The following is a 26,113-nucleotide window of genomic DNA, read 5'->3' as shown; positions in this document are numbered from 1 at the left end:
TTTTTTTCATTTCATTATAAATTAACTCCCAGAATTGTTTAATGTCTGCGCAGTTCCACCAAATGTGAAATAGGGTGCCTATTGCTGAATTGCATCTCCAACAAGTATTACTGCGATTTTTGTTCATTTTGGCAATTATTTCAGGTGTTATATACAATCTATGTTGGACCTTTAAATTTTTTTCTTTTAATTTGTAACATATCGTAAATTTCATGTCCTTTTGCCATGACAGTCTACATTAATGGAAGCCCAATCTCTCACCCAAAGCATCACTGTCCAATTTTTGTCAATTTTGCCTCCCACGTCTAACTGCATTCCATTCTGGAGGTCTCTTGACTCTTATTGCGGCTCAGGACCACAATACCTAAAGGACCGCCACTTTCCATATGAACCTACCCGGACCCTGAGATCATCTTCTGAGGCCCTCTTTTGTGTGCCTCCTCCTCAAGAGGTCAGGAGGGTGACAGCACGAGAATGGGCCTTCTCTGCAGTGGCTCCCCGTCTGTGGAATGCTCTCCCAGGGAAGTTTGCCCGGCGCCTTCATTATACACCTTTAGGCACCAGGCAAAAATGTTCCTTTTCAACGAGGCCTTTGGCCAATCCATTGCTAATGCACCTCCTACCTGCACTGAACAAGTTGCTGCAATCACACCATCGACAGGCGTTTCAGAGAAAGGGTCAAAGGTTCGATCTGGGCGCCGCATAAAATCTGGTTTAAGAAGAAACCTTCAAAAAAATAAAGAAGGGATGTTTTTATAGGTGAAACTTCATACTGCTTTTATATCTTATTATTTTAATTGTTGTTTCTAATTAGTAATAAGCTTTTAAAGTAAGTTTTCAGGATATGCATACAGAGTCTATGAACATTTCATTCCCAGTTTGACCAGGACAGGAATTGAACTTTCCAAAAGGTTAATGACATTTTTAAAGAAAAGGTGCTCTGTGTTGTTCAAACCTATGTGCTCTGGTGCCATACTTTTATCACCTTACTGGATGTACCCAATGGGACTTGGAACTCATTTCTGATACACACCAAGAGAAAAAGGGTATTGCAAATGAGGAAGTACCCAAAAAATAAGATTTGTTTAATACTATGTACCACAAATCCCAAGCGTTCGCATTTTCAGCAAGTTTCAGCTGATTAGATTAACTTGAATAAAGGACACAAAATTGAATCTGGCAAGATCTGGCTAGGAGCAAAAAATCCCAGTGGATTTCTTACTGTCATCCATGGAACAGCCCTATCTGCAAAAACAAACAAACAAACCAACAAAAAACCTCACAAATGTACAAAGTCTTCTGCCAATGAGACTCGATTTTAAATAGAGGGTGCAAGATTGATTGGTGAATGAAGCAGCTATGTACCAAAGTGGAATTTATATTGCACCAAACAGCCTATCGCAATTGAGTTTATTTGTAAGACAGCGGCGGCTCAAAACAGATGCAACTTTCCTGTAACTTCTGGAATTGCATGCAAATATCGTGGGTTGAATCTTAGGGTGCCCATCCATAGACAGAAGGCGCCATGGTTCAGTGGAGGTTTCTAATCCTGGAACAGGGAGACGCTTTTCTCCCCCTGCAGCTTTCCGCAGATCTGCTTCAAAGAGTTGGGGGACCATCAGAACAATGTGAGAGGTGCATGACTGCAGGAGGAAAGAGGGAATGGGGGGAAATTGCCTTCCTCCCTGTTTGACTGATGGTAGCCTCTGGTTAGTTGAAGAGCCTTCCGTCAGCAAGGGGATGCATCCTTGCAGATATATATGTATTATAATTGCCAGTTAATCCCTGAACAATGGCTGCTTAATATACAGGTGAAACTCGAAAAATTTGAATATCGTGGAAAGGTTCATTTCTTTCAGTAATTCAATTTAAAAGGTGAAACTAATATATGAGATAGACTCATGACATGCAAAGTGACATACGCCAAGCCTTCATTTGTTATAATTGTGATGATTATGGCGTACAGCGGATGAGAACCCCAAATTAACAATTTCAACTTTGGGGTTTTCATCAGCTGTACACCATAATCATCACAATTATAACAAATAAAGGCTTGACATATCTCGCTTTGCATGTCATGAGTCTATTTCATATATCAGGGGTGGCCAACTCCCAAGAGACTGCAATCTATTTACAGAGTTAAAAACTGACAGTGATCTACCCTCTTTTGGGGGGTTCAGGTCAAAGTTGTTGAGCTTTTTTGGGGAGGAGAAGGGCCAGTTTTTTAGGCATTCAGATCAAAGTTGCTGTTGAGCTTTTTTTTAGGGAGAAGGAAAGCCCCAATTTGGGGATGCAGGGCAAAAATGAGCTTTTTTAAGGGAGCCAAAGTTGTTGAGCTTCTATGGGGAGACCCAGTGATCTACCACAGACAACCAGTGATCTACCAGTATATCACGATCTACCTGTTGGACGTGCCTGTCATATATTAAACTCCAGTAGCTAATGAAAACAATTACTTACATAAATGGACTTTTCCACAATATTCTAATTTTTCGAGTTTCACCTGTAAATATACTTTTTTAAGAAAGGAAGATACTAGTACTCACAGTCCTTTTCTTAGGATTCATGTCAACCTTCTCTCTCTCTCTCTCCTGACATGCAAACCCCCCCCCCCCCCCCGCCACTCAAACAACTCCAAAGGCAAGATAATTCAACATCAACTGATCATGTCTACAATAGGTTTTGATCATTAAATGAGTGAGTGTGCATGCATGCATAAGCAAAAGAGAAGTGAACTATTAGTAACTCGTCTGCAATCTGTTCTTTTTTGACAGAATTAGGAGTCGGGACATATTCATATGTACACAGAGTAGAGACTAAAAGGGAAAATATATATATATATTTATTGCAAACATTGGCAAGTCCTCTGTAGCCTGTTCAGTCCCACCTTAGCATACAGATGATAAGGCCTGCAATCAGTGGTTCTAAAAACCGGGAGCTCAAAATGCTTGTCTGCAAAAGGAGGTTAACACGATGAGCTTTCAAATTCTTCTCTGGCTCAGATACCCTCTTAGCTCAATGTAGCTAGGAGTATTTGTGTCCCCTCCCCGGCTGTTATTGGGGATGCCGATTTCCCCCACCTTCTATGCAATGCATCGCAGACACCAGTGGTATTGTGAGTATGGCGGTTTGAATTTAGATCGCCTCTGAAATGAGCTAAGTCATTTCCTGATTTTTTTTTTTTTTTTTTTTTTTTGAGAAGTAGCTCATAAGGCAATCCAATGTGTAGGATCCTGTAATTGACTTTATATCTCTTAACTGGGCTGTGGTGATCAGGTTATGCCTATATAAACTGAAGTTATCAGCAGAGAATATTCCTCTGAACAAAATACCTGCTATATGGAAATTAACAACTGGAGAACAAAAAAAAAATGGATTTTACGTGCTCTAATCGTAGCCAAGAGGCTGATATTTATGAACTGGGGAAGCAAAGATACGATCTCCTTTAATGAGTGGAATGGTAATATGGTAACACTTGCAACCTACGGACAGACTGCTTACAGACATAGACTCTGCTTGGATTAATACAACAATATTTGGAATAAATTTATACAAAATGTAGTAGACTATTAATATTTCTATTAGTATTAGGATAATAATATCAAATTTATAAAAGAATGTATGGGTTAGGGTATTTTTTTATATATATTCATATAATGTTCCCCCCCTTTACACAGTTCTGTGTTTTGTTCTTTTTCCTTCTTTTTGTATCACTTTACTGCTTTATATTTTTTTTCCAATAAAATATCAATTAATAAATGCAGAAAGGTTATATTTATATAACTTTAATGCACACAGTTTTTTTTAGATCATTGCAGTGCAACATTCTATTGATCTTAAGCAATTCAACAGAAATGAGTTGAATGAATAAACTCATAAATGTGGCTGTTACTATCCTAGCTCTGAAACATTCATATATTTACATGGTTCTGTTGGTTTGTTTTCTGTTATAGCTCCTATTTATTCTTTTTAAAGTTTTTTTTTTTAATGGTTGTATCTCAATGCATTCCAGGAATATAATCTATAGTATTAAAGAAAAACAGAGAAATACAAACCTGTTCCAGTCTGTTTTAAATCTTTATTAGATATTTTGATTTTGTGGTGGCTCTAGGACAAGTACCCTAAGGATTCTACTTCAGTTATATTTAAAAATTCCAGCCTAAATTTGCTGGACAATGAATTGCTCTTTCATCATTGAGGATAATCTTTAGCACAAGTAACAGTGTAATCTTATACATGTCTACTGAGAAGCCCCACTCAGTTCCGTGTGAGACTTACTCCCAAGTAGGAAGGTATGTACTGTGTAAGATTGCAGCCTAAATCTCCCTTCTGTACTGTTCTGATCCTCCTCCTGTTATTTATAGAGCATTATTCCATGGTTCCTTAGCCTCTTTCTCCCAAGTCTGAAAAGGGCCAAATCTTTCAGCTCCCTTTCACAAAAAAAGAACAGAGAACCTCATCTCTACATCCTGTTTTTCATTTGTAGCACATAATTAAAAGTAGCATAGCTCCACATAATGCTAATAGTTTAAATCGTTACTCACCCGCACGACCCATTATATTCAAATTTCCCCTGATTCAACTGCATTGCTAAATCTGTCAAGAGACAAAAATAGTTTAGCACCTTGTTCCCGAACAATACCGAGCTTAAAAAGCCTTCTTAATCTAACTGTCCTTGATAGCCAGTTAAACTAAAATGCCTTATGTGTTCAGTGAAAATACAAAATTCTGAAATACAAGAACACTTAATACGGCTTACAATGCTTTTGCAACGTAAAATACATTTATAGCATAGTTTTCCAAATTGCATCATGTCACGAAGAAGAGGAGTTTGGATTTGATATCCCGCTTTATCACTACCCTAAGGAGCCTCAAAGCGGCTAACAATCTCCTTTCCCTTCCTCCCCCAAAACAAACACTATGTGAGGTGAGTAAGGCTGAGAGACTTCAAAGAAGTGTGACTAGCCCAAGGCCACCCAGCAGCTGCATGTGGAGGAGCGAAGACGCGAACCCGGTTCACCAGATTACAAGACTACCACTCTTAACTGCTACACCACCATGAAAGCTGACATGGGAGCAATGAAGTGCAAACGATGGAGCATCTTCAATTTCTTGGATTCTTCTTTTTTAGAGCAGGGCGTTTCATTTGATTCTGCTATGTTTAGATGCAAAGTCTGCCTGAGTGGTAGTCCTTCTCCTCTCCTCCTCCAACCTCCATTTAGATGCTTCTCTGTGTAGTGGGTAGCAACACCCAGCGTTGATTATGCCAGAGTCCTGTGCTGGGCACTTGTAGCCACTCAGAAGCTATGTATCTCTACAGTCGTGGCCTAGATGCCCCCTCCATCATGCAGCAGTAGAAACTGATAGCTCTCCACAGATAACCTTGGAAGCCACTACACAGGACCATTGAGATGGTAAGCTTATTCCGGGTGCCGAAATCCCAATGGAGCAGAAAAGACTGTTTATGTATGCGACTATGCAAAGTTCCCACCAGAGAAGAATGGCAGATGAAGTTGATGGACTATGCTGACATGGCTAAAATGACCGGAAGAATCAGAAACCAGGAAGACCAAAATCTGGCCCTGGCCCCGGCCTGGTGGAACACTCTGTCACAAGAGACCAGGGCTCTGTGGGATTGATATCCTTCCACAGGGCCTGCAAGATTGAGCTGTTCCACCTGGCCTTTGGTTCGGGCCCAGTTTGACCCCCTCTTTTTTATGGGACCCCCTTCTATGGGACCCTGTATGTAAGTTACCTCCTTGACTCTTTTTATTCGGCTCATATGGGACCAGCATGGATAGCTGGCCCTGGCAAACACTTGATGTTCCCTACCCCTATGGTTGTGATTCACGGGCTGCCATTTAATTTCATCCTGATTTTAATTTTAAGCTGTATTTTAATCAATTGTTTGATTGTGTTTTAATGTATCATATATTTGGTGTTAGCTCCCCTGAGCCCGGTCCTGGCTGGGGAGGGCGGGGTATAAATAAAATTGTAACCAAGACCATTGTAAACAGTTAAAATCGTTAATAGGATTGGAATATCACTTGTAGTTTAAGGGCGAATTCTGGATACAATGAAGGTGTGAAAGATTTGGTTTATTATAAAAGATGGAGGAGGAAATGATTAATAATAGGACCCACGAAGGAGAGGATGGAAGTCCAGGAGATTCCTTGGAATCTTGTTTTTATTATTTATGTTTGATATATCTCTGTAAAATTTTAATTTGAAAAACCAAATAAATATTTTTTTTATTTTTAAAGAGAGATGGTAAACATATTTCAAATGTGGCATGTGTACACATCTCCTGGCTTGGCCATGTCCACAGAATGGAAGATGGAAGTATCTCCAAAGGTGTGCTCTATGGCGAGCTGGCTTCAGGCACCAGGCCCATTGGCAGACCAACTCTGCATTACAACAACATCTGCAAACGGGACTTGAAGGTGGATAACATCCACCCCACTGTGTAGGAATCCCTTGCTGCAGACCGCATTGCCTGGAGACAGTCAGTCAGGTCGTGTATCCACAGCAGTGATCAGAGGAGGAATGAATGCCGAGAGGAATGTAGATAGAAGAAACACCATGGTGCATCGGCGGCGGCACAACCAGACACTTTAGGCTGCCCCACCTGCAACAAAACATGTCTTTCCCATATTACTCTATACAGGTGCTGTAACTCTCTAACAGTTTGACTTCAGCCCCAAAAGACACAATCTTCCATTGCCTCCTGGGATAATCAGAAGCCAACAACACACCCTGGATGGAACAAACCTACGTGGAAGCATTTTTCAGTGGCCTCCACATGGAGGAAGTATACAACACCATACCACTTAGGGTGCAAAGAACTCTCCGAGAAAATACCCACATGCTAGTTTGAATTCTGCTCTGAATGGACACACTTGACCTCCGTAACTGCTTGTCTGTCACAACCATCATGGATTATTTCAACTACTGCTGCCAAAAGATGAAGTTTCACCAGCTGCAGCATTCTGGACTTCATATAAACAAAAGCGCACACAAACAGAACTGTGCTTTTCAGCTTCTCCTCCTGGCATCATCCCCTCTTTCAATATTTTCATCAAGTAGTGATGCATACAGACTGTTTTAGAGAGGCACCTTGTCCAAGATGCTACCTCTGTGAACGTACTATATAGGTAACAGCTTTGAGCCCCGACCACCACACAGATTAATCCTGCAATATAGAAGGACATGTAGAGACTTGCTTACTTTTTCGTTGTTTGATTGATTGCTCTTGATCTTACTGCCTGCCTGATTTGACACACATTCTCATATTTATCCATGCGACTGAATCCCCCAATAATGCCAGGAGCAAAGACTACAACATCTGCTGGAGAGTTACTGCCCAAGCTGTTTTTTCTTCCTTCCTTCCTTCCTTTTTGAAATTTAGATTCAGTGGCCCCGTCTGCCTACCTGGGGTCTGATAGTTGAGCGAGACCATCTGGCATCCAGCGTTCCAGAAAATTTGAGGCATGTAATTGCTAGAATCCACTCTTCCTCCCTTCGGGTAAATCCGACTCATTTGCCGTTTATTATAGCTGTGTTGGTTTGTTAAGGAAAATGGAATAACCAAGCAACGTATAGACTTAACGATCATTTGCTCACATCTTTGTTTTGGGTTTGTTTGTTTTTTAATGTACTAACATACAAGGCATTTCCCACAGACAACTATCTTGCTGTATTAAAGGACTGTGCATTGCTTAGTCACAAAGTAGCCTCCACAGAGGTAATGACAAAACATTCCCATTATAGCTCTCTCAGTGCAAGAAGGATACTTCACAAATTCAATTGCGTGTGTTTTCAAATAACCCAGCCCGACAGACTCATTAAAAGAGGACATGTTGTAGTGAATGTTGCGTTCTAAAAAGAAAACAGAAAAAAACCTTCTGTAAGGTTCTGAGAGTGGTAGGATTAGTACACTATCAATGCCCACTAGAATTTTAATAGTGAACAAGAAGAAGAAGAAGAAGAAGGAGGAGTTTGGATTTGATATCCCGCTTTTCACTACCCGAAGAGCATTTGGATAAAGGAAAAGGCAGGGTATAAACTGTCATGGTTAAAGTCTTTGAGGGCTGAAACTGGAAAGTGCTGGAAGATTCTAGAAGGTTCATTTCTGATGCAAATATTGTTTTGACTACAGTATTTCAAGGTTACGCTGAGCCAGGAGAGATAAATTCCTCCACTCAGCGAGCTGCTCTCTACCTCTCTCTTACTTTTGTTTGTACCTCATATGTCTGAAGTTTTTTTCCTGAAGTTTTTGTAACAAGCCTTTTGCCTTTTAGTAAAAGTTTTTCTTTTGGACCTTTGACTCTGCAAGGTCTTCTTTATTACAAGACGCTCTTTGTCATAAACATCTATATCTAAAGAACTGTGACTGTAATAGTGGTTCCGTAGAAACAATACAGCATATACTTTTTTCCTGCCCAGCTTATTCAGCAGCCCGGTCTAGATTTCTGTCCCCACTTCTGATAGGACAGGCTGACAGAACCCAGGAGGCTAAATTAATTCATTTATTGAATGATGAGGAACCGAGTAGATCTCTTACAGTCGCTAGATTTTTGATAAATGTCCTATCCCAGAAAAAGAGAAATGGGTCACTGCATAGTTTCGATACTTTAACTAATACTAAGTATCATTAAGAAGAAATTAAGTTATTAATCAACTCTTAAATTAAGTTTTAGCTGAATCCCTATGCTGTATATTTATTAACTAAATTGAGGTAAAATGTTGTTCTTGATGGCGTTGCTAGATTTGATATTGTTTAAACTGCAGTGTTGCTGCCTCGTGTTTTTTTTTTTAATTGTCTTACGTCAAGTTGTTTTAAATTCTATGTTTTGTTCGCTTGTCTGATTTGTTCTTGATATGGGCCAATGGCTGTAATAAATTTTACTTACTATCTAAAGAAACAGAATGGCACGTTACTAGTACACCCCGTGTTGCGGACGTTCGAGTTGCAGACTCCCGCAACCCGGAAGTGTTTCCGGAGCGCGCACAGCCCCTGGATGCGCAGAAGCGTTCTGCACTCTTCGCGCATGCGCAGAAGCGCTCAAATAGCGCTTCTTCCGGGTTTTTTTGTGCGTTCGTGATATGCATGCCCGCGTTACGTACTGCGACCTGGAACAGATCGCGTACGTAACCCGGGGTACCGCTGTATCTGGATCATGATTATCAGCCATTCTCTAATCAAGACTTCTTTTCTAAGCAAATGACAAGTTCAAAGCAAAAAAAAAAAGGCAGGGAATCTCGAAATAGTAGGTATTACAAGCAAAACCCAGGCACTTATGCCAGCCATATTTTAATGGACAGGGACAAGCAGAAAAAGGTACATCAATATATCTGCAATATACAAGCATTTTAATTCGTAGGGCTGTGTAGGTTATCATACGTCTCGTAATCTGGTGCCTCCATGTGGACAAAGGAAGAAATGAAAGGAAAGGAAAATGTGATCTTAAGAGCCATACATGGGGGTTCTGTTAAGTAAGAGAAAGGAACCTGAGAGGCACAGTAAGGAGTAGGGCAAATGTATTTTATATATGTATTTTAAGAAATAAATAGTTACCTTCTGCTACATGGAAACCTTGAAACTTAACCGGCTGAGCGTAGTTGATCAACGTTGATAAGTATGGGTGTATATTCGTTGTGGCACCTACATATTTGTAAGACGCCATCCATGCTTGCTCATCTTCTGCGGTTATGACACCCTGGAAGCACATTTAGAACAAACGGCATTTCTTTCTTTGTCCATGCGGGGGGGAAAGTTCAGACAGGATTTGGATAGAACTTCTAAAAGCGAGCGCAAATGGAAAACAGCATAGAAGAGTCCTTCTCTAGCATCAGCGCATGGGCATAATGCTCAAATACAGTGAAGAAAGTCACAGGCAAGAAAGTCAAGTGTAAAAAAAACCCAACCAAACCCAAAATTCTCCTGTGATTATGCGACATTGTATGACCAATGTTACTAATTTTCACGTTACACCATCAGTGTTCCTTTCTTGGCTCCATAGATCGGGTTCTCCCCTGGGAGAGCATGCATTGCAGAGGGGCTCGCATGCCACCTCCCTGGTAGCTGGGGCGGGGGTTTGTTAGCCAGCCACAGCTCTTATAGGACCCTGGGGTGTTGCTGGGGAGAATTAAATGTTGCAATGTTGTGATGGACAGCCCAGCGTCCTTTATATTGCTTTGCACACAGGGTGATCCTTCTCTTGGCTAAAACAAAATAGAAAATTCTTTCCAGTAGCACCTTAGAGACCAACTGAGTTTGTTCTTGGTATGAGCTTTCGTGTGCATGCACACTTCTTCAGATACACTGAAACAGAAGTCACCAGGCCCTTATATATAGTGAGGGAGTGGGGAGGGGTATTACTCAGAAGGGTGGTGGGGATGGGTGATCAGCTGATAGGTGTGGAAAACCTGTTGACGACTCTTAATGGCTGCAATTAGTCTTGCAGGGAAAGGCAAGGGGTGAGATGGCTAAAGATAGCTTTGTTATGTGTAATGAGATAAGAATCCAATGTCTTTGTTCAGACCAGGTTTCTCCATGGTTTTAAGTTTGGTGATTAGTTGCAATTCAGCCACTTCTCTTTCCAGTCTATTTCTGAAATTTCTTTGTATTAAGACAGCAACAGGTTTTCACACCTATCAGCTGATCACCCATTCCCACCACCCTTCTGAGTAATACCCCTCCCCACTCCCTCACTACATTTAAGGATCTGGTGACTTCTGTTTCAGTGTATCTGAAGAACTGTGCATGCACACGAAAGCTCATACCAAGAACAAACTCAGTTGGTCTCTAAGGTGCTACTGGAAAGAATTTTCTATTTTGTTTTGACTATGGCAGACAAACACGGCTACCCACCTGTAACTTCTCTTGGCTGCATGCTTCGGATCAGCCCCCTCCCCCCCTTTATTTTAGGCCTCTGCATTGACCTTGCAACTGCCTGTCATGGGGTCGTCTGCTTTTGGGGCAGGGGCCCAGTAGGAATTTTGTCCATTTGGCTGATTGGCTGTTGCCATTTGGTTTCCGCCTACTGCAGTAGCAACTAGTCGCAATTTGTAAGGTTGGCGGTTAGGCATTGGTTATTGTGTTGGTTACTGGAAGGGTGGTTTCCCCCCCCCCCCAGAATGATGATGGTGTGCAGGGAATTCCGTTAAAGGAATCCAGGAGCTCAACATGCTTTTGTCCGAACCCCCGGTAGGGGGACAGGGCCACGCAAGAGCCTCTGGGACCTCTGGGGAGAGGTAGGCTCTGCCCCCAGCCTCCTTAACTCTCCCCAGGTGGCATTCTCCCGTCGCTGACCAAAAGACAGCTAGTCTGAACCAATGCCTACACAACCATTCCCATAATTTGTATTTTAATAAAGTCGTGACCAAATTATTGCCAAAACCCAAACAAAAATTATGTCTGAAGTGTGAATTTTTTTGGGGGGGTGGCTTGGGGACCTCAACACGCAATGCTTACCATCTAAATTTTAGGTAGCTCTTGGAAGAAGGAAGTGAAGAAAGATAAACAAATGGGAAAAGGGAATAAAGTGGGGGGAAGGGTAACAGGGGATGAGAATACAGAGCAGTCTTTTGAAATCTTATATACGTAAGGCTAACTGATCTCTAATAGGACAGAAAGGAATAATACCCCAATGAAGGAAAAACCTCACAGAACTTAAGGACAGGAGAGACTGGAAGCAGGATCAGGCTACAGTCAGAGTATGTGTGTGTATTTTCTTAAGATCCAGGTTGGTGGGACATCCACTTTGGGTGGATTATATTTAACCAGCTCTTATGGCACCAAGGCCATGCAACTCCTGCACAACATCCCATCTCAAACTCTTGACATGGAATAACGGTCATACGAGTGATGACGACAATCTCTGTTCTGTGTGGGGCTCTTCACTGCATTTAATACCCACCTACAAAGACGATGCCACACTTTGCATGTGTCAAAATGGCCACCTCGACATTTGCAGACACCCTCATTCTCCTCCCCTGATGTCAACAAAGGGCGCTTGTGGTTTTTATGGCTGCGTATGGACTCCATTTCTTAACTGCTTAAATGTGGAGGGCGTAAGGGATGGAGCTGTATCCTGGCATTGTGCCGCCCTTAAAGCTGGGAAGGGTCGGCACTATTTAAAGCTGCGTTTGCCAGCAAAACCAATGCAGCTGGGGAACTCCGATCGCTGGGTAGCTCAGCTGGTTAGAGCATGGCGCTGATAATGCCAAGGTTGCAGGTTTGATCCCCACGTGGGACAGCTGCATACTCCTGCATTGCAGGGGGCTGAACTAGATGATTCCCTTCCAGCTCTACGATTCTGATTCTATTTTTTTGTTCCTCCACATCCTTGGGGGCTGCTAAGGGGGTGGGAGGGGATTGGCCTGCCATTCCGTCTAAGACAGATGGTGAAACTTCTTGATCAGAACAAGAACTACAGGCAATAATAAAGAAAAACTCTCTCAAGAGTTCCATTGCAGCACTAAGTATAATAATAATAATAATAATAATAATAATAATAATAATAATAATAATAATAATTTATACCCCACCCTCACTGGCCAGGACCAGGCTCAGGGCAGCTAACATCAAAATATATAATACGTTAAAAACATAAGGTCAAACAATCAATTAAAATACAGCTGAAAATCATCTTAAGATCAAAATAAAATCCGATGGCAACCCACAAATTATAACTATAGGGGTTGGGGACATTAAGTGCTCACCAGGCCCAACTGTTGGTGCTCGTCTTATATGGGCCGGTTGGAAGAGTTAGGAAGGCCACTTACAATTAAGCACTGCATGGAAGGTGTGACCTTCTGTATGATGGCATGAAAAAAACATGGGATTCTTTCTCCTCCAACCATGAAAGAATGGGGTCACCTTTCTTTCTTTTTTTACATTTCTGTAAAAAAATTCCTGATGGGGGTCAAGGGAGTAAAAGTAGAGAGGAAAGGGGATTGCCTACATATCTGAGAAAGTTCTCACCAAGAAAACGCCCAGTAGCTCTGTTTCACAACAATACACAACCTTCAAGCCTCATGCATGCATTAGTTGGATCTAAGGAACCACGGACAGAAGGAAGACAGCCTCCAGCACCGGCCTACCTCTAACAGATAGGTTTTTTACAGAGGAGTTTGTTTTCTTACTTGTTCAAGAGCTTGCACAAGCAGAATAAAACCCTGCGGTTTAGTTTTAACTTTTCTCATGCAATGCTATAGGGTGAGGTGCAGAACAGCCATCTGAGTGGAAGAGGCCTTCTGCATGTGGAAGCAGTAACTTTGGAATTCTGTGTTTCATTTCTTGCAAGCCACTCACAAATCAATATTTATAAGTATTATTTCTGCGATTCATAAATGGTTTTTTTAAAATAAAAAAACCCAATTTCACCGACTATTGATTAACAGTTGAAAACTGAAGCCTCCATCAACAAGTTGAGTCTGAGTAGAGACTGGTCCATTCTGCAATCTGGGAACTGCAGAAATCGTGGAGGACGCTCCCCTCCCCACCGACCTCAGTTGCCACAGAACTGTTACATAAGCTGCCTGTTACCAAACAATACCAATTACAAGTGACTACTTAGATTCAGCAGCTATTTTCATCTCATAAGCTCCTGAGATACAGGCTGTTTTTAAGGTGAGAACAAGCAGCAAGAGCTTTTTCATCCATCCCACCCACACCGATATCCAGTCCATCCCAAATAATGTCCATTACACCGTCATCTTGCAATAAACTGGAGTAATTTTCATAGCAGATTGCAGTTTGCCACTGAAGATCTTCTCAGTAGCCAAGAACCATTAAATGAACTGCACGGAGAATTTGTACCCGATGTTAGGGAAAGGACTACAAAATGTGTGTTGCTGTTTCTGCGAGGTAATAGACAGAACAGATATAAGTCCATTGAAGTCTGTTCAGAAGCCCACATTCTTCCAAGTAAGCAAAATATGCAAAGAAAGCTTTCGAATCCAATATTTCTGCTGTCTGAAAACCAGACAGCAAACGTATGCATCCCCGTTTGAAATAAAATCAGGGGTGCACAGGAGCAAAAGCTGCGCCACGGCTTTTCTTACTGAACTAAACTGATAGTTATGGCATAATAGCAGGCCGCTTTAGGACCTCAAAGTTTTGCAAGACCAAACTCTGCTACATAAACAGCAGAAAACCCCTAAAAGATGGGGGCAAGCTGAATACTCTGTAGGCCTAGGAATCAGAAGAACCTTGATAGTAGGGAAATGGGGAGAAGAGGAATGGGGAAAAGAGGTTCAAGCGAAGCATTTCCAGAAGAAAGTTTAACATGCAACCCCCCCACAACTCCCCCCAAAATAAAAAGGAAGAGAAAGCCAAAGTAGAGGAGGATATGAAGAGATGAGAAAGAAGCAAGAGTGGTTTATCACTCTCCAATGAGCTATGTAAACATCTGCATTAAGCTAAGATAGAGGAGACATGCAGGCAATCAGCATTCAACTATCCTACCAGAGAACTGAATTTGCTATGCACTACAAGGAAAGAGCCACCATAAAAATCAGAAACTATTCCTGAGGAATAGCTAAATAAAGAGAATAGTTAAATAATGCAGGAAGTTAAGAATGCACTCTACAAAGCAGCTTTGTTAGATGCAGAGAAACAAAAAAGTTGGAAAGCTATAAAATATCCCAAGGATCACCTTTTTATTGTTTTCTTGTTCAGAATCGTCCACAGCCTAAGGAAAAAATACATATATTATCCAAAGAAGTTGCAGTATGACACTCATATCTCAAAGGCAGAGAAAGCAGGAAGCAAGAGAAAGGGCCGGGCATATTTCTTCAATACGGCGGCGACCCAGCTCCAAAAACTCCAGGATGAAAGTGATTACATTGAACCATTTCAGACTGACTTCAAACCAGATTTGGGGAGTCCTAACTGTATGCTGGGAGCTGGAAAAAGGGGTATATGCTGTTAGCTCTGCTAGACTTCTCAGTTGCTTTCAGCACCATCAACTATGTCAGCTGTCCTCGTTGTCTTATGGTGGGATGGGGCATTTTCTACAGCAGCCCCCCCCTTATGTGGAACTCCCTGTCCCAAGAGTTTCTGCCATCTCCTTCTTTATTTAAATTCTGCTTATGGCCAAATACTTTTCTTTCTCATCAAGCCTTTGATTCGGTTGCTTTCCAATGATTACGTTGTCATGCAGGGTTGTTTTTTTTTTAATGCTGCTTTTAGTCTGGAGGTTTGCTTGGTATTTACTTGGTTATTGTAAAGACTTGATCATTGCCATTTTATTTATTTATTTATTTATTTATTTATTTATTTATTTATTTGACTTTTGTTGTTTATTACATTTCGTTAGCTCTGTCAAGCATCTCCGCGTGGGGGAGAAAATTGGGACAGAAATGTTAGCACGCACTGTTAAGAACAAATTAAATAAATTGTTTCTGTTGGATCCATGTGTAAGTCATAGCTGCTCTTTAATTTTAAAATGTTCTCAATGTAGGGAAGGAAAGATCCTCTGTACCAAGGTGGGCGTTGGGCGGGGATTCAGATAACTGAAACTGTTGGAAGAACCAAAAGTGAACTGAAGCTGCATTTTTAAAGTGGCAAAAAAACCCCCAAAAAACCTCTTATCTGACCAAACAGATTCTACAGCTGTTTGAAGCACATTCTGGATAAATGCATCAGACCTGCAATTCTGCCCCTAATACTGAAAAACAATGACTAAGATCCAAAACAATGACAAAAATCCATTGTATAGTTGATTACTGGAGGAGCAAAGAAGCAAACCCAGATCACAATCAAGGACAACCTATTAAGTGGAAGTAATTTTGTGCCACATGGTTCATTAAGTAACTACCATCACCCTAGTCTATGAGGAGTTGGATGCAACGTGGACACCCAGAGGAAGCAAAGATAAAGCACATAGGGTATTATCAATTCTCGATTCGCAAATTCTATTCCAGAGACTTTAAAAAGTTATAAATGTTTTTATTCCAATAAATACCCTTGATCAGCAATGCAGGACACTTCAGAGAGTGGCAAAAAAGATATTATTAGATTTATCTGGCAGGGGGGAAATCCAAGAATAAAATATAAATTGTTGATAGATTCTAAAGACAGAGGTGGATTCTCCCTGACAGATTTAATATTATATTATGAAGCATCCTGTTTATGCTGGCTAAGAGACAAGATATTAAAAAATACTGACATTTTTTTTAGAAGGTCATGACAACAGGTATGGTTGGCATGCCTATTTGTGGTATGAGAAGGTTAAAGTACATAGAGCTTTCCTAAATCATGTAGTAAGAAAATTGGTTTATGAAGTATGGGGAAAATATAAAAAATTGTTAGAACAAAAAACACCATGGTGACTTTCCCCACTGGAAGCGATATCTTACAAAAAATGAATAAGAGAAATGACTGGGCAACATACAAAGAACTGTTAATAGAAGTAGAATATCAACTAAAATTAAAGAAGTTTGAGGACATAAGAGGAATTATTAACTGATTGGTTACAATACCATCAACCAAATGATATATTTAAGAGGCACAAAAAGAAAGATTTTCTTAATGAAACCTCTAAATTTGAAAAAGAGCTGTTAATAAACAAGACTAAATTGATTTCAAAAATGTATAAATTAGTATTAGAATGGCATACAAAAGATGAACAGGTTAAATCAGTTATGATACATTGAGCGAGGGATTTTGGATATAATATACAATTTACAGCATGGGAGAAGCTATGGAACAGGGATTTGAAGTTCACATCATGTTATAAGTTGAAAGAAAATTGTATGAAAATGATGTATCATTGGTATTTAACTCCTAGTAAACTAGCTAAAATGTACAAAACAAGGTCAATACATGCTGGAAATTTAAGGAAAAAGAAGGCACCTTCTATCATATGTGGTGGTAATGTAAGGTAGTAAAAGAATTCTGCGAGATGATATATAATGAACTGAAAAAAATGTTTAAAATAACTTCTTTAAAAAAAAACCTGAAACTTTGGTTTTAGGAATTCTAGGGGCCAAAATTCAAACGGATCAGAAAAGTGTATTTCTGTATGCAACCATGGCTGCACTGATGTTAATGGCCCAGAGATGGAAAGAAGATAAAGTCCTGACCAGAGAAGAATGGCAGATTAAGTTGATGGACTATGCTGAATTGGCAGAAATGACTGGAAGAATCACAAACCAGGAAGACCAAAACTTTAATAAGAAATGGGGAAAATATATAATTTATCTTAAAAACCATTGTAAACAATTAAAATGATTAGTTGGATTGGAATAACACTTGTAGTTCAATGTTGAATTTTGAGTATAATGGAGATTTAAAAGATTTGGATTAATAGAAAAGATGCAGGAGGAAAAGGTTAATATAAGGACCCACAAAAGGGGGTTCTTTGGAATTCTCTTTTTATGTTGGTTGTTGGATTATTGTTTGTAAATTTCTAAAATCTGAAAAACTAATTTATTTATTTTTTTAAAGGTTTTGGCACATCAAGAGGGCTTCTACTGGTGCAGCTGCCTGGATCGATGTTAGAAGCTAGGCAGGGTAAGAAGAAAAGCGCTAGAATAACAACAGCAGCAAAATAGCTGAAATTTGAATCTTTCCCTTGGACATGCAGGGTTTGATGTGTCTGCTGTCCTGGTGCACTGCGCTTTTTTAAAAGGAGCCATTTGGTACTTGGGGCAGAAGAATACCAAGTAGGAACAATCAGAGTAATGTCTCCCCTTTCTGTCTGTTCTTGCGATCTACTGGTATAATTTCACACTGGACCCTTCAGATGTGCACTTCCTGTTACTCTTCAGACCTACAGGTTGTTCTTGTTCATATTAGCAACGATTTACCATTCGAAGCATTCAGCAGGAACCATACAGGCAAATAAAAGAAGTTTCTAGTCTTTCATTCAGGCTCTTTCTTTGTGACTTTGAACAAAATCATATGTTCTTTCTACCTACAATTATTATTAATAAGCACCATGAGCCCATTCTCCTGGACATGTCAACAAATGAGAAGTTCTCCAATTAAAACGTATGCGAGAAAAGCTATCCCACCTTTTTCACGTTGTTCGCCACTGATTCTTTTTGGCTCAAGTCGTCTGCGGACAGCTCACTTCCAAATTTGTATTCTGGATGGGCTTCTTCTTCCTGGTCAGCTACATAAAAACGCAAGCAGAAAACACCGAAAGACAATGACTAAAATGCCGAAAGAGCCAAGGAGTAAAGCAGAGGCTTTAAAAAAAAGCAACATGAAAGCATCTAAGAAGCTTCACTAGTTTTCTAAAAGGAAGTTACACATCAGGAACTACAGCTCTGCAATACAGTGGAACCTTGGTTCTCGAACGGCTTCGTTGACGAACAAATCAGCTCCTGAACGCCGAAAAACCGGACATAAGTGTTCTGGTTTTCAAACATTTTTCGGAAGCCGGATGTCCGACATGGCTTCCACCTGAGTGCAGGAAGCTCTTGCAGTCAATCGGAAGCCGTGCCTTGGTTTTCGAACATTTCGGAAGTTGAACGGAACGGATTCCGTTTGAGAACCAAGGTACCGCTGTAGTTAAACTATAGCTTCACATCTACATAGATAAAGGTACCCTATGCCTGGTAACTCTTCCCCTACTGAGTTGACAATTCCCCATTATTTGCTCTGTTCATCCAGGCCTGTTGACCACCTCAGGATCAGTCCACCACAGGATCAGTCCATGAGTGATGTTTTTATGAACTCCCTGGACTTCTTGCACATATCTTTGGAATCCAGAGCTCAAATATAAAACTAAGGACATTTATGCTGGAAGTGAATGTTTGCTTAAACAGGGGTTGTCAACCTGGTCCCTACTGCCCACTAGTGGGCATTTGATGATTCTTGGTGGGCGGTAGGGTGTTCTACAGCTGAATTCTCCCTTCCACCAAGCACTGGTGGGCGGTAAGGGAATTTTACCATCAAGAAAGATGCATTAGTGGGCGGTAGAAGATTAAAGCTGTCATCTAAGGCTATACCTCTCAAATGGTTTATCAGCCAAGCTATCGTAAAAATCAGTTAGAGGAGCTGAAAGGAGAGTGATTTTGAGAGCCACCTTACCACTTTCTATCTCTTCTTCATTGTCATCTTCCAAGATGCTAACAGGAGCAGCTGTTTCACCAGCTTCCATCATACTTTTCAAAGTTTCAAGCTGTTCTATTTAAAACAAACAGGCACACACAAACATACACACACAAAGGCAAAATATATTTCGTAAATAAAAAATATATTGTAAGATATTGTACGTTATGCTGTCTTATAAAATCATCCGGCTGTTAAGGGCTGGCTGGGAATGGCTGCATACACTCGAAAGGTTGGGTGGATCATTGTCAGAACGAGCCCAGTCTAGCCTGCGCTCACTGAAAGTGCATCCCAACTCAACTCTTCAGTGTCTCAACCTTAATTTGCACACTGGCAGCCACAATATGGGAGTCACTTCCACACAGAATGCAAAATGGTACAAGATCAGGTGTATATAAATTGTGATCTGATGACTTACTAGTCTTCAGGCAAGGGTGCCAACTTGAATAACATAATGGGGGGGAGATAAGCCCCGCCCCACATAATCGATCACATGACATGGCGCACACACAGCATTTGAATGGCAATGCCCATCAATTTTGGGGAAACCCGCCACCTCAAATATTTTAGGGGGGCCGAAGGGACCTCGGCCCCTAGGAGTCGGCTACTATGTATACAGATGCTGATCCCCAGAGTTGATCAAGGTCGGTGTGAAAGTAACCATGATGTTAAGGGGCCAGCCATGTGATCTGTACCTTCTAGTGCTACCGCAACAGCACGGATCTCACTTGGTTCTAGAGTAATAGAGTGGCCCTTATATTAAAGTCTTTTTCATATTTTTCATATTCTGAATATTGTACTTAACTGGAAGCAGCAAAAACAAAACACATTCAAAGTAGAACTGAGCCAAAATTATTCAGAAGTCATTTTCCCGAATTTACAGTTTGGAAACACACACACCTCCCTTATCTCACACCCACTGAAAGAGAAGGCAACTTTTCAGAATTTTCTCCAGCTTTCTTGGGGTGGTGGCTGCCATTCCCCATACACAATGCCCCAGAACGACACCAGTTTTCTGGTATTGTAGATGATGCCAAATAATGGCCAAGCTGCTAACACAGTTGCTGTGGTTGTTACCCTTTCAGTTTCTCTATCCACAAATGGGGTGGGTCATTTTAAGAAGTCATTTATCCACATCTTTTAATTCAAACAACACATATTCTACCATCAAAGGAATGGTTAAAAGTTAAAGCCCATGAAAATTGTCCATGATCTTAGTGGGTTTTGAGTATCTATGCTTGTTTACTTGATAGTAAGTCCCACTGTGTTCAGTGCAGCTTACTCGCAAGGAGCCATTCAGATGGCTGTAGTCATTCTGCTAGATGTAACAATCACTCAGTCACTGTGACAATTTATAAGAAAGTTGGTTCATGCAGGAAGGGACCAGATTGGGATCACCTCCATCTGCTGACAAAAGGTCGAAGTTATCTCAAATGAATGTTCCCTGACAAACCTCAAAGACACTAGAAAACTGAGATACCAGGGCCAAGAAGTATGGAGAGCAAAATGAAATTCACCACCGCATTGAGACTAATAACTAAAGAGCTATCCTTTATTCAAAAAAGAAGATATTTTGTAAAAGCATAAGGTACACTGAAAGGTAAAAGAGTACTATGATTCAGCAATGCTTTAGAACAGGGTTTTCCCAAACTTGTTTTTGGACTACAAATCCCATTATCCCTGACCACTGGTCCGGCTAGCTAGAGATGACAGGAGTTGTAGACCAAAAACAGCTGGAGGAACCCTGCTTTCTGAAGAGACTGTTACTGCAGTGCTTCATGAAAAACAACAAAACGGTAAAATAGAAAGTCTGTTTCGGGTTGAGGAAATACTAAAGGTAACTCTGAGACAATTTAGACAGAAGACTACAATGCTGGTGTTCTTGTGAGGCTCGCACTTCAATAGCACTTTACTTACTTTTTTCCACTTCAGTTTTCAACCTTTTGTTTTTAATCAGAATTTTTCTTTTGAGATCATTTGGGGAAGGCAGCGGTCTTCCTGGTTCGAGCTGCAACCAAGAAAAGAGGCATAATTAGGAAACGCACACAAACGTTTACAATTTGTGTTGTCAAAAACGGTTACAGAACCTGCCCGCAGCCTTAAAATCTAAATGAACGCACACAGGAGGGAAAGAAGATGCTACGGGACAAATTAAGACAAAGAGAAAGAGACGCAGTGAATTGAATAACTCGGTTACAGTACAATCCTGTATGTGTCTACTGAGAAGCAAGTCCCTTTGAGATCAATTGAACTTACTCTTAGGTAAGTAGCTATAGGATTGCAGCTTTAATTGGGGAAAAAAGCCTTGGGAAAAGAGATGTATGCCTTAAGGTGCTTCCTAAAAGGGAACGGTCATAAATAAGGTTTCCTATATTCTTGTGGAGGGATGGCTAGGCTCTTACAAATATCTTAATATATTAAGGCAGAAAAGTCAACAGGAGCAATAGATATTTTCAGGGCACTTCATTATGGACACCCTTCAAACTCTGAGATCTATGGATATACAGTGGTACCTCTACTTACGCTCACCTCTGGTTACATATTGTAATGAATCAGATCTAAGTTAAGGGATGTTCAGAAACCCACGGTGTTTTAGGAGTTAATGGGCACCCCAGTTTGAGTGGCAGATACCCCTTGGGAGGCGGGACCTTCCGCTCTTTAAAAGGAGGGAGCAGCCGTTAGTGTGGGGAGAGTGGTGACTGGAAGAAGGAGGGTGTGGGGCCAGGTTAGGTTTAGGTCAGGTTAGGTTAGGATCGTTGAAGATGTGTATATGATGCTGAAAGAAAGAGTTTACACTGTTATGAAACTAAGCTTCTTAACCATTACTGAAACCGTTATGTTCTGTAAGAAATAAAGACCTCTTATTGTTGAGCTAAGAAAATATCGTCGTTCATTTGGTCCAGCGAGTTATATAGGCTCTTGAGGAAGTGAACTCAGGGAAAGGACAAAACTAAACTGAGGGTGATAGTTTGTGTCTTGGAGTTCCCTCAGGAGGGGATAGCGGGCGGAAACCCTGGTATTGCCACAGAGTTGCTAAGAGGGCTTAGCTAACTGATATAGTGAGGGGATCTAATAAGGAGAGATCCCGAACTGTAGGCAAAGGAGAGGTTAACCCCTGAAGCCCTGAGCAGAGGATATAACCGGCCACGGCCGCTGGACAGGAAAACTCCCGTTACTAAGGGATCCCCAGATTATAGATAAAAGGGGATTGAAATAACAGACGGACCTCAGAGGGACAGGTGGGGTGCATTGTAATTTGACCCAGAACACCTGATTAAAAATACACTTAGGAACGAGGGGAGAGTCTGAAGTGGAGGTTCATCGCACATATCCTTCAGGATACGTGCGTGGCAAACCCAGAAGTATTTTTCTCGGTTTCGCTGCACACGCATGCACAAAAGTGTTCTATGCGTGCATGTGCAGAAGCAGCACCTCCAGATTCACACACCTCAGGATCCGACTGGAGCTCCAGAATGGATCCCGTGCACAACCAGAGGTACCACTGTACATAACGAAAGTTTTGGTGGCGAAAGTTTTCATTGATTTTTACAAGAAGATGTAAAGAAAACAGTTGGAAGGTACCTACTGGATGAGTTTCAAGTGGCTGCTTTAATAGAAGGTCTCCAAACAGATCTTCACAGTATTTTGACATTTTGTATTGTTGATATTTGCTGGGAAACAATATAGTGGGTTTTTTTTAACATATATATATATATATATATATAAACACGAAGCACTGTTATGAATCAAAATACAACAGAGAATGGAGACTATTTCCCCCCCCCCTCTCTTTTTCCGTCTGCTTATTCCACAACTGAAAGTTATTAGTGCAAAATACATTAACCATGAATAAAAGATTAGCACAAAACCAAATACGATTGGAAAATTGATTTAAAACAATTATATGAAAGTGGCTTCCAAGTGTATTGAAGCTATTGTGTCGCAGTTTAAAACCCAAAAAAGGCAAATGTGACTTCTATCTGTAATTAAAGCAAGTGCTGTACTCAATGTGACCTTGAATTAAACTTAAGCCAATTACCTTAAAAAGCTGTCGTGTACAACAGTTGCCCTACTTTAAACTTTGCCACAATTTATCTCTCAGCTCATCACGGAAATATGCAAGAGGAATAATCCTTCATAAAATACGTACCTGCAGTGATTTTCAAAGGACAGGATGACAGGATAATCAGATGTTACAAATGCTGTTTCCTTAATGGCTTGAATCACATCCTTTATATGAGCAAAACGGTTACATGTGAGAAAACCAATTCGATTACAATCAGAAACATAATAAAGAAATTGGAAAGATGCTGTGTTTTAAGAAAACCCCAAACAGATGCTAAAATAGCTTCACATTGATCTTTTCAGTATTGACTTGTTCAATAAAATTTCCCAAACTTGGGTCTCCAGCTGTTTTTGGAGTACAACTCATCCCTAGCTAGCAAGACTAGTGGTTAGGGATGATGGGAATGGTAGTCCAAAAAACAGCTGGAGACCCAAGTTTGGGAAACACTGGATTAAACTGAAGAGCAAGTTTCTCAAAGTTCTCCCTGTTGCTGAAGGAAGTTTACTGTGTCAATAAATGACGCAACTTCACTAATGCTTTAATTCATGCAGACCACTCTATGCAATCTATTGCTAGTTGCAGGACCTTGCTCAACATAAATCATACCCATTCCCTTTGCAATGTTAAGAAAGGAGAATTATAAAGCCCAACAGAGCCAGAACAAATTGTTTTCCGTGAAGCATGGAAGGATTCAAATGAATGCTGCTGCACAGAAGCATTTTAGTGGTCGATCATAAGCAAGCGATAGTATAACCGGGGGGGCGGGGTGTGTGAGAGCTGTTCACATGCTCTTTCCATACTTGGGAAGAACTGCAACATTACACAAAAGAAGGAGTTCACACAACTTGCAACTGAATTCCTGGCAAACCAAGAAAATTATTGTACTAACTGACCCATGGTTTGGCGTTTTAAAATTCATTACAGGTGATATTTACCTTGAAAAGAATGTCTGTACACATTGCCTTTCCGTGAGTTATTATCGGTTCCTGGTCTTCACCTTTGCCATCCCAGCAATCGAGTTCGACACATCTGCAAACCAATGAGAAATAAGTACTGAATCCCCTTTCCGTTGCTAAAGCAGTTAAGTCAAATATTTAAAAGCGACGGAATTCCTTTCAAGCTAAAGTCATACCTTGGGTTTCAATTGGTGCGGGTTATGTGTTTTCGGGTGACGGATGTGCCAAACCTGGAAGTACTGGAATGGGTTACTTCCGGGTTTCGGCGCTCAAGCACGCGCAGAAGTGCTAAATCGCGCTTTGCGCATGCGCAGAAGCGCCAAATTGCATCATGCGCGTGTGCAGACGCGGTGCTGCGGGTTGTGAACACGCCTCCCACACGGATCACATTCGCAACCAGAGCGTCCACTGTATATGCCATAGCAACAACAGTGGCTACTTTGAAATGCATTCTATATGTGCTTAAGCGATACGAGGGAACAGGATTAAGTATCTTGATCTTTTTTTAACCTTGATTTGAACTGACCATTGAAGAAGAAGAAGAAGGAGAAGAGTTCATAGAATGATAGAATCATAGAGTTGGAAGAGACCACAAGGGCCATCCAGTCCAACCCCCTGCCAAGCAGGAAACACCATCAAAGCATTCCTATAGAATCATAGATTTGATATCCTACTTTATCACTACCCGAAGGAGTCTCAAAGCGGCTAACATTCTCCTTTCCCTTCCTCCCCCACAACAAACACTCTGTGAGGTGAGTGGGGCTGAGAGACTTCAGAGAAGTGTGACTAGCCCAAGGTCACCCAGCAGCTGCATGTGGAGGAGCGGAGACGCGAACCTGGTTCCCCAGATTACAAGTCTACCACTCTTAACCACTACACCACACTGGCTCACTGCTATGGTTGCGAGGAGCACCTGCATGCTGGAGTCTGGTTGTGTGTTGCCACCCCTCACAGGTGGCGTGACTTTGGTACAATGGCCCCTCTCCCCTCCTGCTTGTGGAGTGCCTTCATGCATGTGGATAAGGGTGGGATCTAAATTCTCCTATCAAATCGAAATTAAATCAGCCTCTCTGCAATGAATTCAAATAAAAATTATATAAATAAATGTGAATGCAGATTAATTTAGATGCAGTATAAGAAAATAACTCTCAAATGCAGGTTTCTCTGATATAATTAACATTTTCCTTTGCTGCAGTCAAAAGCAAATGCAGTCAGATGGCAAATCCAAACCCTACTTTGCTCGTTGTGTCATTTATTTAAAGGCATGACTGCAAATTTCCACAAGTTGTCTGAAGAGTGAAATATTCCTTTCAATATTTAAATCAGTTTGTTGTATTTGTGAGTCATACATGTAATATACTGAGTCACATGTAGTAGCAAATCAGATGCATTTAACTTGTTTTTTTATAGTATAGCATCTCTCTAAAATATTCAATGCTGGCAGCATTGAGATAAATGAAACAGTGTAAATAGGTTTGGATGGATGCAATAATGGAATACTGAACGGTATAGTTTTTGTAAAATACGCAGGGATTCATGATATTTAAAAGGAACCGTGGAAAGAAAAGAAGGGTTTTACATCTTAAGGATGTAAAATGAGTACCTTAAACTGTAAAACAGAAAACTTAACAAAAATTATATACAAAAATAAAATAAAATATTCATTTAAACCACCAACGTGAATGTCCAACCTGCATCCGGCTAAGAGGACTTGTCTATACATCTCCACAGATGACTTCCCACCAAACTGTCTCCCGGTGAGATACGTGTTGTGGGAGGAGCTAATGAAGTAGTGAGCCAAGGGTTGTTCCATTTCTTGGTATAGTTCTAAACGGTCCAGGAAGACAGGGGCATTCTCGTCGGACATCAAGTATCGGCAAAACCCATCACTTGACATGAGACCTGAACGCATGAAAACGTAACATTATGGATTCTGTGCATTCATGCTGAGATTTAAAACACACATGAGAAACGCTGCAGATTAAAATCAGGGGGCGTGGGGGCAGTCAAGGGAGAGTT

The 26,113-nt window shown here is 40.9% G+C and overlaps 1 protein-coding gene across 1 annotated transcript in view; it reads right to left on the bottom strand.

The window, feature by feature from the left end:
- PLCB4 (phospholipase C beta 4) overlaps positions 1–26,113 on the bottom strand; it is a 197,264-nt gene that overhangs the window by 31,830 nt on the left and 139,321 nt on the right. The window contains 13 exon segments of the mRNA XM_033142845.1: positions 624–726; positions 4,545–4,596; positions 7,432–7,556; positions 7,794–7,878; positions 9,578–9,719; positions 14,664–14,699; positions 18,028–18,128; positions 19,052–19,147; positions 20,990–21,080; positions 22,659–22,743; positions 23,223–23,302; positions 24,074–24,167; positions 25,786–25,996. Of these exon segments, the coding sequence (XP_032998736.1) occupies positions 624–726; positions 4,545–4,596; positions 7,432–7,556; positions 7,794–7,878; positions 9,578–9,719; positions 14,664–14,699; positions 18,028–18,128; positions 19,052–19,147; positions 20,990–21,080; positions 22,659–22,743; positions 23,223–23,302; positions 24,074–24,167; positions 25,786–25,996 (1,301 nt within the window).

Source organism: Lacerta agilis, chromosome 3 (assembly GCF_009819535.1).
Source record: "Lacerta agilis isolate rLacAgi1 chromosome 3, rLacAgi1.pri, whole genome shotgun sequence".
NCBI lineage: Eukaryota > Metazoa > Chordata > Lepidosauria > Squamata > Lacertidae > Lacerta > Lacerta agilis.
The sequence above is the reverse complement of the archived record's forward strand: the minus strand, read 5'-3'. Positions and strand labels throughout refer to the sequence as shown.